Source organism: Typopeltis vanoorti, chromosome 1, assembly GCF_054136105.1.
Source record: "Typopeltis vanoorti isolate ZY-2024b chromosome 1, IOZ_Tvanoo_1.0, whole genome shotgun sequence".
Lineage (NCBI taxonomy): Eukaryota > Metazoa > Arthropoda > Arachnida > Uropygi > Thelyphonidae > Typopeltis > Typopeltis vanoorti.
The window spans coordinates 158,070,819-158,083,437 of NC_143549.1; the positions used below are offsets into that span (position 1 = coordinate 158,070,819).

A 12,619-nucleotide genomic window follows, 5' to 3' on the forward strand; every position below is an offset into this window, starting at 1 on the left:
TTAAGTATTCATTTTATTTTAATAATTTTTACTTACTTATTCAATTTTAATTTGTTTTCTTTGGATAATTAAAATATATAGATTTATTTGGTTTAATTTAAGCCTGTGGACCACCTGTCCCATTGTTGCAGACCACCTGTGGTCCTTGAACCATAGGTTGAGAAACACTGCTATAGGGGTCTCTCACCTTATGTGACCCCTAATTCATAAGTAGTATAGAAATAGAAGACACGACACAACATAAATGAAAAATGAATTTTAATTAGGAAAAATACTTTGGAAAATTTTCTAGTGTTTTTTAACTTTTTCTTTAGGGGGGGGCCAGGCCCCTTGGCCCCCTCCCTGGGTGCACCACTGGATACCATACTTTTCACCTTTCAAGTAATTTTTTTCATGCCAGACAATGAACTCTTCCATCTTAACAGCCTCACTAATACTATTATTTTTTACACCAGGGAAAACAAGATTTAGCCACACTCTTCTTAAGCACTTCTCTTATCATATAAAGATTATACTCCAATAAGTCTAATGAGTTATGTAATAAAGTTACTATTATAAATTATACTGGAAAGAATAAACTCAGCACAGCAAATGAAATAAATGATATCTAAAGTGGATTATGGAACAAGAAACAAGAGAGGGTATTTTTGATATAAGAATGATGTTAGAAAAAAATTGGAGATGCAGAAAGATGTTTATCTTATTTTAATAGATTATTATGATTATTAACACCAGACCTCCATGGAGTCAAAAAGACTCATCATGGGAGGTACATGCTGTTACACACAAAGCTCATTGAACCATGCTTTAAACTCATTTACTGTATCCACATTCGCCACAATGTCAAGTAATGTATTCCACTCACCAACTACTCTCTATGCAAAAAACCTGTCCCTTATGTTCCTGCTCACACCCTCCTCATACAGCTTCAAGGGATATCCCTTTGTTCTGTCCCATTCTCCTATGAAAAATTTCTTCCACATTAACCCAGTAACAACCCTTTACCAACTTAAATGTCTCAATCATATCCCATCTCTTCTTTCTATTTACAAGGATTTGCAAACTTCATTCCCTGAATCTCTCTTCATATTCTACATCACTTAGTCAGTCTTCTCTGGACTCTTCCAATATATCCCCATCACCATGAAAACTAGTCGACCAAATCTGTGCACAATAATCCATACAAGCCTGATCAAGGCCTTATGCAATGGAACCAGAACCTCTTAATTTCTGCACTTAAGAAATACTATAAGGTCTTATATGATCACCATAAGATATTCCATATGTATATATTGGAACTATATACAACACTGAAAATGTTGATATTCTTATGTTTATTAAACATAAAAATAGCAATAGTGAACTATCAGAAATTTTCCAAATATAAAAATATTACTTTTATTATTACTATTATTACGGGCAACTCCAGGGAGTCATTAGACTCATCGAGGGAGGCCCCAAATCATATTCATCACACTTATTCAACATTCATACAGTATCTATCATACCTCGCCTTAAACTCATTCACTGTCACAGCATCCACCACAGACTCAGGGAGCGCATTCCACTCATTCACTACTCTAAAAGTAAAGAACCCAGCTCTAACACCTTTACTAACCACACTTTTGCCCAGTTTCCATGGATGTCCCCTAGTCCTCCCACAACCAGCCCTGTTCTCAAAAATATCTTCTGAATTAATTCTATAGAAACCCTTCAGTAATTTGAATGTCTCAATCATATCTCCCCTCCTCCGCCTATCAAAATATGTGTTAGACAGGGCTGTGAGTTGTATGCTGTCTTCTCTTCAATCTCTAGAGTGAAGAAAAATTTGAAAGTATAGAAGAACTGAAGGGAATAAAACTAGGAGAAAGAAATATAAATCTTTGTTATACAAATGATACTGTATTGATTGCTGAGAGAGGACTTCAGAAATTAATAGAGTGATTAAATGACTAGAATGACTTCCACATCTCAAAAGCATTGATTTTGGAGATGTGGATGTACAGCAGTAAAACATTGAAGATTTGAAGGATCCAAAAAAGAAATAAAGTTGGAGAGGATGAGTACTAAAGTCATCCACGGGAGACTGTTAATATACATTAAATTAACAACAACGGCAACTAAAGTTATTGATAGTAAGTAAACAAAAATGAACCCAGTTAAAAATCAAAGTAGAAAACCAAATTACAGACAAGTCAAATGTTATACTTATTTAGAACAGTTAGTTACAGAGGTTTGAAAAAGCAAAAGAAGATTGGGAGAATAATAAAAATTGTAAAATCATCCTTTAGCAGAAAGAAAAATATACTACTATCAAGAGAAATAAGAAATAAAAAAAAATAACTACATTAAGAATGATTTAATGCTTTATTTGGTCTACTGTTCTCTGTGCAGTAGAAACATGGACAGTAAACAAGGAAAATAGCAGAAAAATCGATGCTTTTGAGATGTGGATATACAGCACTAAAGCATTGAAGATTTCAAGGATCCAAAAGAGAAATACATTTTGTAGAGGATGTGTACTAAAATGGAACTAATAAAAAACTTAGAGAAAAGAAAAATATTATATGCGGGTCATGTTGTGGGACATGAAAATCTTCAAAAACATTTATTAGAGAGAAGAATGGAGGAGAAAATGAAATGACACACACACATACACATACAAAAATTCAATTATTCAAGCTCATTCTTGGTCTGGGAAGAGTTTCTTGTGCTGTTTCTTTTGTCACTTAACAGATTGCCAATGAAATGACTTGCCAATGATTGGCAATGAAAGTTGGCAATCTTGCCAACACTTACATTTTTTTGCATTTTTTCAACATTCTCCTCTCTGTCACACATTTTACTCACCTCCACACAATTAGCACTCCCTTTTAAAATGCTTCCCTAATGGTCACTATGAGCATTATGGAAGCTTCAATATGATATGTATTGAAGTTTGAAATGGAATTTAAATATTTATTATATAAAATATGTCTATGCTGTATTAAATCTAATGTTAACAAAATATATGATTAAAGTTTATTTCTTTTAACAGATGGTACTGAAGTAGAGTATTTGAGTGTTATATTTGTAGAAGATGATTATTTACTTTCATTAGGAGGTGTACCAGATCATCTTATCACATTATGGTAATCTTGAAACCAGATCAGTTATGATTAAACTTAATTTATTTATTTAATTTAACCAGATTAATATTATATCAATAAAAGTATTATGCTAACATTTATGGAAGTCTAATTTCTTAATATGCATTATTCTAGTTAGATTTCAATCCCTTCTAGGATTTCAACTGCTCTTTGGAGGGCTTAACATCCTGTATTTGTTTTGAATTATAACACACACAGTGTGTGTGTATTTGCACCTCTATTGCAATTGGAAGAATGACGGTACGTTGCGCCCTTCAATTAGAAAAGGCCTAAGTTCGATTCTCGATGTGACAGGAGGAATCTTTATATTGACTTCTTCAATCGAAGGTGAGTTAATTGATCTCATATGGAGGTAGCAGGGTTTTTTCTCCTGGAAACTCAGGTTTTTCATCCCGCATATAGACAAATCGGCCCATCAGAACACGCAATTTACAGACAAAAATACTACTTGTGGTGGTGGTGGTAGGCAGTGGATGGTGTTGATCTAAATGATTGGTAGTAGAGGTTCAGTGTAATGTTGGAGACGGAGAGTTGTATAGGTGTCCTCCCGCGATGAGTCTTTGGACTCCTTGGAGGTGTAATGAATAATAATAATAATTACTGTTATTATTACATGGACATCTCCATGGAGAGATCTTCAGTAAACATTTCACCACGCACCAACTAACATTCTTTCTGTAGCTGTCAGATGTTGCTTTGAACTTATTTATTGACAAGGCATCCACCAAAAACTCTGGGAAAAATTCCACTTATTCACTGTACTTCAAGCAAAAAATCTAGTCCTTGTACCCTTGCTAGCACTCCTTCTCAATTTCCAGATATGATCCCTAGTTCCCCCCCCCACCCCACACGCACACACAGTCTTATACTGTAAAATTTCTTCTGTATCAATCCTATAAAATCTTTAAGTAATTTAATGCCTCTCTCTGTCATATTTCCCATTTCTTCATATCAACCAACACATTCTTTTTGTGTGTGTATAATGTACTGAATTATGGGAAGGGCCACTACCCACACTAACTACTTCTGTTTTGACCATTATTGAAGTACTATTAAGGTGCAGGTGTACCCCCCCCCCTCAAAAAAAACAAAAAAAAACTGTGAATGATCAACAAGATTATTCTAAATCTCACTGAGTGACCCAAAAGGATCACTCCTAAACCGATCAAAATCTCATCAGTGGCTCTAATCAGTGACAGGCAAAAACCTGCAAGACTCTGCTTCCTGGAATCAAGTCCAATGATGGACATTATTAAATTTGAGATAAAATTCAAGGGTTACCTCTTCAACAACAAAGTTGTTGAAGAGGTAACCCTACTAAACTGTTATTTCTGAGTCTGTCACCAGTGGGAGCCAGACTCAGAACTGATATCAGGATTGAAGTAATGCAGAAGTCATATATTTTCTATATACATGTAATGAAAAGGTGTAACACCTTATTATTAAAATATTCTAAGCCAGAGCTTTGTAGAAAGTTTTTTTTTTTCACTTGGAATTAAAATGCCAAACAATTATATTATTGTTTAATCATTTATCTGAGTTATCTGAGTGTAAGCAAAGTTTGCACATGAAGTATCTTCATGACTAAGCTAATGACTAATACAGTGAGTGAAGTTATTGGACTTCATGACTAAGCAATAGGCTAATGACTAATGCAATTAATGTGAAGTTATTGGACTCTATATACAAGCAACTTAGTCATGAAGATGTTTCACATGCAGACTTTGTTTTGCTTACGTTTGGATGAAGGATTAAACTAGAATATAATTTCTTGACTTCTTTAATTCAGTTTAATTTTATGTTTAATTTACTAAATTTTTCTTTTTAAATTGTCTTTTAACTTTTACATTCTTGTAATGAGCCCTGTGCTTCTGCCCACTGGCTGTTTAATACGAAAAGTGAACATGTAAAGTGGAAGACATAATGTGAAAATTAAATGAAATTGTGAATAACAGTTGAAAATTGAAGCATGTTTTGCAATGCTTGATATTAATTGAAGGAATAGAGCTTCGCAGTATAATTATTATTATTATGTGACACCTCCAGGCAGTCCAAAGACTCATTGAGGGAGAGTGTGCCAACAACATCGAACGATTGAATCCCTTCCACCTACTAACCACGCTCAAACTTGCTTAACTTTTTTCATGAGCTATTAGTAGCAGAGGTGCTACCAATCGACCAACCTTTCTTGGCAAAACAACACCAAAAGTGGAAAAAGTACATTTATTAAACTTACTAATATTTCACTGTTTTTTTTTAGAATCTGCAGAGCACAATTATAATTGTGACGAGTACATAACACTGAGCTAAATAAATATGGAAAACACTTTGAATATAACTGAAACTGAACAAATGTCCTTACATGCCCTTAGAGCTGTTTCTGGTATTTAGACTGTTGAGTATGAAGAAAAGCTGAGAAGATGCAATTTGCGGAGTTCAGTGGATAGGAGGAGGTGTGTGTGTGTGGGGGGGGAGGAGATAGAGACATATAAATTGTTAAGCAATTCTTATCAGATTAATGTTAACAATGTTTTTCATAGAATGATGGAAACTGTAGGAGCAAACAAGAGGTTATCCCCCAAATCTGTATAAGAAGGATGTCAGCAAAAGAGTGAGAAGTAAGTTTTTACACGGAGTGTAGTGATTGATCAATTTGGAATGCATTACCTGAGTGTGTGGTGTCTTTAGTGAATATGCATGTACTTATGCATTGCACGATGAACTGTTTGGCTAACTGTGCTATATGTATATGAGGCATAGATTTCATTGGAATAAAACTAATGCCTTACACAAAAGTTATTTCTTATTAGAAAGAAATCTATGGAGCCCATATGTTTTGGCCAAAGTTTAACAAAAATGACTTATGAGGCTATCCCAATTTTGGGAAGAATAACAACATTTCTTTCTTTTGTGCTAAGTGATTTATATATATTTATTTATTTATATACAGTAGTGATTTATATATACAGTAAAACCTCGATATACCCGACTAATTCGGGCGAGGGGATGTCCGTTAAATTCGAAAGTTCGTTATATAATAAAGTAGATTTTCTGAATGTAGGTCTATAAAATGTGTATGTACATAAATCATTCACCATGAGTAAACAAATGCACACTACTGGGCGTCGCTTAGTACACGTCGGAACATCGGCCGGCATATGTTAAAACTGCTGCAGAAAGTCACGCCACATGACAAAAGAACCAATTACAGCGCGATTGGTGTCATCATGTGCTAATCATTCAGCGAACATGTTTTATGAGCGGTAACTCATTTATGTCGGTTAAATTACTACAGTGTTTTTTTCCAACATATGATGGCCTATTTACCAAAATTAGTTAAAAAAACAGGAAATTAATAACAAAAAATAACCTGTTAATTTAATTATAAGCAAATCTTGGTTAAAAGAATTTTAAAATCAACAGGGTGTTAATTTTCACGACATATGGACTGGAAATTTTGTCCGTTAAATCCAAAATCTTTTAAATCGAGGTCCGTAAAATCAAGGGTGTACTGTATATTGAATGTCGAGCAAGAGTAGGTACCTTGCAGAATGATAGATGCGCTGAAAGAAGAAGTGGAATGTATCAAGAGTGAGTTGAGAAGCATCAAAAACAAGATTAGGCGATTGTAAACATGAATCAGAGTGAGAGAGAGAGACACACACACACACACACACACACACACACACACACACACACACACACACACACACACACACACACACACACACACACACACACAGAGTTATGGGAATGATAGAAGGGGAATGAATTGCAGAATCAGTAAAAGAGATGGAATGAGAGAAAAGTGAGACATTGATGGATCCAGGGATGGAGAGATGATAGGATAGACAGGTAAGCACATCATATGCACCAGTCATATGCGAGACCAAAAGTAGCGATAATGAATAGTAGATTCTTGGAATTATGATTCCAAAATGATAAAAGGACATGCAAAAATGAAACTGTGTGTTTTAATTTAATTATAGAAACCGTGATGCGAAAGATTCAAATATATCAAGCGATGAAGGTGAGCGCGTTATTTACACAGCCAGTTGCGTAAATAATGTTGATAATACGTGTGGATAGGCTTATGTGTTCGTCAGACATGTTGTAATAGATTTCACAGTATGATATCACCAAAATTAGTTAAAAAAACAGGAAATTAATAACAAAAAATAACCTGTTAATTTAATTATAAGCAAATCTTGGTTAAAAGAATTTTAAAATCAATATATTATCATCATACCATGAAATCTATTACAACAATGTTGATAATTAAATTTAAATGTATTCATTTTATAAATAATGTAAGCAGTTATAATTTATGAAGAATACTGAGAATTTAATTATAAATGTCAATTTAGTTTTTTCCTGATAAACTTTAGTTTCCAAAAATCCCCGCATATATCTCACACCACGATTTTTTAACTTTAATGTTGGGGAAAAAATTACCAGTTATATTCGAGTAATTACAGTAGTTACCATATTTGCTGGTCATGCCTTAGTAACTTTCTACTAACTTTTTATAATAGAGTAACAACTGAATTGGATAAAGGGAATAGCTAAAAAGTGATACTGCTGGATTTTGCAAAAGCATCTGACAGGATACCACATTGAACTCTGTTACACAAACTGATGATATGGATAAAAGAGTGGCTGATGGACAGATAACAAGAAGTAGCATATGGAAGGGGAATCCAGGAGAAGGCAGGTGACTAGCGGTGTACTGCAGAACTCTGTGCTTGGACCACTATTGTTTCATTTGTACATAAATGATATAGGAAATAATTTGAAGGGAGATATTCAGTTGTTTGCTGATGATGCGAAGTTGAGTAGAGTAATAGTTAATCAAGGTGATGTAGAGAGCTTGCAGGATAATTTAAATGGACTGACAGTATGAGCAAAGGAGTAGATGTCAATTTAATGTGGAATTTAATGCATTTTTGGGATACAAAGATTACAAGCCTTGTATCACATTGAGGGAACTGTATTCCAGGAAATTGATGAAGCCAGGGGTTGTAGGGTAATAGTGGATATTGCTAAAATGTACCAGGTTAGCTCACAGGATTACTTGGTTATTGAAGCTGATACTAACAATCAGAGATAAGGGATTTATCATTCCTCTTTATAAAGCTTTCATTACTGTGCTCAAGTCTGGTCACCTGGGTTTCTTGGGGGATGAGGAAGTAGTGGAGAGGATCCAGGGGACGACTGAGCAAGGTGAGGAGTGGTCTGTGGAATGCTCCCTGTGAGGATTCATTGAGGATTTGTGGATTGCAAAAGTTGGTCGATGCAAAAAATGGGGGGGGGGATGATAGAAACATTAGAGTTACTTAAAGGATTTTATAGGATTAATTGAGGGGAAATGTTTCAGCACTTGGCTAGAAGGTGGGAGAACAAGAGGTCATCTTTGGAAGTTGGGTAAGAGTGTAGTTGTGCTTGGAGAGTAGTGAATGAATGTAATGGGTTACCTGAGTGAAAAAGAAGGGATATAACAGAAACATAATTTACCAAAGGGATTTTATAGGATAGATTTTTTTTTTTTTCACACTTGATGTCCATAGGTGCTGTATAGTCACTGCTGTACCTCACATGGTTTTGGCAACGAGATGTCTTCTGCTAGAATAAGTGGTAGGGTCACAGATTCCCTTTCCACACAAAGTTTATAGGACAATCACAAACATCCATGCCCATGATGGGATTCAAACCCACGGCCTCTTGGCCGGAGAATGGACACACTAACCACTTGGCCAACCAGGCTGGCAATAGATGTAGAATGTAGAAGAAAATTTTAACACACGAGAGGAGCAAATGAGTTCATCCCTGGAAGTTGTATAAGAATATGGTTAGCAAGGATATGAGAAGAATTAGGTTTGTTTTGCTTGGAAAATTGAGTGGAATAGATTCTCGAAGATGGATGCGAGTATTTTGTCAGTGAATAAGTTAATGAGAGGTTATGATTGGCATTAAGTGAATACAATGATTAATGTAGCCTCTTGCAATGAGTCTTTAGATTCCATTTAGATGCCTCGATAATAATTATAATAATACTGAAGTTCCTAATAACTTTAAGCGATCATCATATTCAATTTCAAATCTTTACATTAAAAAAAAAATAGCAAAATGTCTAAATTGTAGTTGTGCTATTTAGTTGTTTTCTGAATCTGCTAGTTGTAACTTCAACTCAGCTTCTATTTCTACCTCATGTAAATCCTTATGATTTTATTGCCATTCTATTGCATTTTATTATTCCTCTTTAAATTAGAGAATTCTATAATTGGCTGCAGTCCTAGTGATTATATAGAATGCTGCTAAGGTAAGGTAATGTGATTTGCATGCAGTTCATATAATAAAACACCCTGAGTCTTTAACTAATATTAAGAACCAGAAGCTGAAACTTCCTCTTCCTAAAATCTTAAGAAGCACATCTTGATAATATTTTCATGGATAACTCATAACTGTTCTATTGATATTCCTGTGCCTGATCTGATAAAAGTTACTTAGGAGATAACAAGAGTGATGTGAAAGTTAATTTTATAGCTTGTATATTTAAATGATCTGATCATCGTTTTGAACTTTATAAGCTGCCATATCTCTGAGGTGTGCAGGTCAGTATGTTTTATTAATATATTACTGAGCATTTCGTTATTTTCAGTAGGTTTAATAGGATCCCTTTTTTTCATTTTTGCAATTTCTTGCATCTCCAATAATGGGAGAATTATCAGATGTTTATGGCAGGAAGGCAGTCTTAATAATTAACATAGTGAGTTATTAAATGATCAGTATAAACATGGTAATGTTCTTTTTACTAATAATATTATACTTCATTAAATTATATTTCTCAGAGAACTTTATGTTAGCTAATTTGATGAAGAGGTTATCATAACAGAAAATGCATTTATTTAAAATGTCCCCCCCCACCCCCCCCCCCCCCCACCCCCCCCCCCCCCCACCCCCCCCCCCCCCCACCCCCCCCCCCCCCCACCCCCCCCCCCCCCCACCCCCCCCCCCCCCCACCCCCCCCCCCCCCCACCCCCCCCCCCCCCCACCCCCCCCCCCCCCCACCCCCCCCCCCCCCCACCCCCCCCCCCCCCCACCCCCCCCCCCCCCCACCCCCCCCCCCCCCCACCCCCCCCCCCCCCCACCCCCCCCCCCCCCCACCCCCCCCCCCCCCCACCCCCCCCCCCCCCCACCCCCCCCCCCCCCCACCCCCCCCCCCCCCCACCCCCCCCCCCCCCCACCCCCCCCCCCCCCCACCCCCCCCCCCCCCCACCCCCCCCCCCCCCCACCCCCCCCCCCCCCCACCCCCCCCCCCCCCCACCCCCCCCCCCCCCCACCCCCCCCCCCCCCCACCCCCCCCCCCCCCCACCCCCCCCCCCCCCCACCCCCCCCCCCCCCCACCCCCCCCCCAGATGTTGATGTATTTGGCTGGTTGCTAACTTCATCTTCAAAAGTTTCTTCTTCATCGGAGTCACTGCTAGAGTCGACTGTAGGATCATCTTCGGAATCGGAACCAAATATTTCATGAAATTCATCATCGCTCATATTAGCATAAGCTTCTACTTCTATATCAGTAAGTTTTCTTTTACTGGCCATGGTGAAATTGAAGGTTCTTAGAGACTAGAAACTAAAACTGAACTAGACCCAATAAACACTGGCATCAGAACATGTAATATATAGATGGAAGTGATACGAGATTACTTGTAGTTGGCGTATGAAACAAAATTCTATCTGATAAGCCGGCTACGAGATTACTCGTAGTGACCTTGAAGATGGGAGTGATACGAGATTACTCGTAGTTGGCGTATGAAACAAAATTCTATCTGATAAGCCGGCTACGAGATTACTCGTAGTGACCTTGAAGACACGAAAGCGCTTGGCGTGCGGGAACAAACTATGACTGAGTAGCGTGGCAGCGAACGTGTTAAAGTACTGTATTAATGCTCTGTTATACTGCACATTATGCATTTCCAATAAGGTACCTGAGGTAAATAAGGCCCAGCATCTAATAAGGCCCATTTAAAAAAAATCACATTTACGGTAAGTTGCACCAGTTTGGTTTCTTACACACACACACACACACACACACACACACACACACACACACACACACACACACACACACACAGAGAGAGAGAGAGAGAGAGAGAGAGGATGCAATAAGCAATGGCAAATCAGTGGTGCCATATTGTGTAGCGACTGAATTGTTTCAGTTTGACCTAGACCTTTGTGGGAGGTGGTTGTGTCTTCCAGTTTAATAATATTACATCGCAATAATTCGTAAGTTTTAATTAAAAATATTGTTCTTTTTGCATTGTTTTTATATTTAAATTGTTCTTTCAACATTCGGTTTTATGATAAAAAATGTTTTAATTGATTTGAATTCATATTTTACATGAAAATAGATGTGATCTAATCAAGTTCGCGGCGGTTAATAAGGCCCAGTAAATTTGTTGATGGGCCTTATTAAACTACTATAATTTATGATTTTATTTTTTGGTGATCGCTCATAATAACTTAGTTACTTATTTTTTTGCTAAAGGCCTCTGAAATTGTCAGAAGTTAAGAAGAAATGGGGTCTTTCGACTGATGAAAGACTAGAAGCAACTATGAAAGCTGTGCAAAGAGGACAACTATCACAACGTGCAGCATCAGAATGCTATGGAGTACCTAGAAGAACATTGAGGAACCATTTAAAGACAGAGAAGATGATGAAAAGATTAGGAAAAAATACTGTGCTAACAAAAGAACAAGAGAAGATTACGGAAAACTATATTTTAATATAGTTCTCAGTAATCCTTAAAATTACTGTGAGTCAAAGTGTATGATTCACAGTAATATCATCAGTGGATTCAGAGCAACAGGTCTGTATCCATTTAACCCTGACGCCATTCCTGAAGAAGCATTTGCACCATCTGTGTTATCTGAAATTTCTGAACCGCAATCTAAGTGTGAGAACTGAAGAGGATCCTCAAGATATTTCACCAATTCTGACTACTTCTGGGTCGAATGTTAGCAGGCGTCCAATTATTTACGACTCTGATTCTTCTAACACCGAGCCCAAGTCTTATGTCTATCAGCCAAGACATCAACATTGTCTGTTTCGACTCTACTTCTCGACATCTTCAGATTCCGACAATGAAACTATCGAGCCAGTGCCAAGATGGGAACAAACAGCAGAAGAGGCCACGTCAATAACAGTACCTGTAAGAACATGTCCTAATCCTCCATCATGTGATTCAGATAACTCTGATGATATTCCATTGGCAAATCTAAAAAACAAAGAACTCTTCGAAGTCATTGTTTCAGGAGTTAATGCCAACACCAAATTAGGCAGTTGTAAAGGCAACACCACAAAGAAAAGCGTTAAATTATAAGGGCAAGAGAGTGACCAAAAATATTTTCAAAGAAAAGGATAGTAAGAAAGAGAAGGCTGCTGCTAAAAAAACAGGAAGAACCAAAAAAAA

The 12,619-nt window shown here is 37.2% G+C and overlaps 1 protein-coding gene across 1 annotated transcript in view; it reads left to right on the plus strand.

Annotated features, from left to right (window-relative positions):
- Positions 1-12,619, plus strand: part of LOC150110579 (cilia- and flagella-associated protein 43-like) — a 609,434-nt gene that overhangs the window by 63,124 nt on the left and 533,691 nt on the right. The window contains exon 4 of the mRNA XM_090401881.1: positions 3,038-3,131. Coding sequence (XP_090258007.1) covers positions 3,038-3,131 — 94 coding nt within the window. The remainder of the gene's footprint in view (positions 1-3,037; positions 3,132-12,619) is intronic.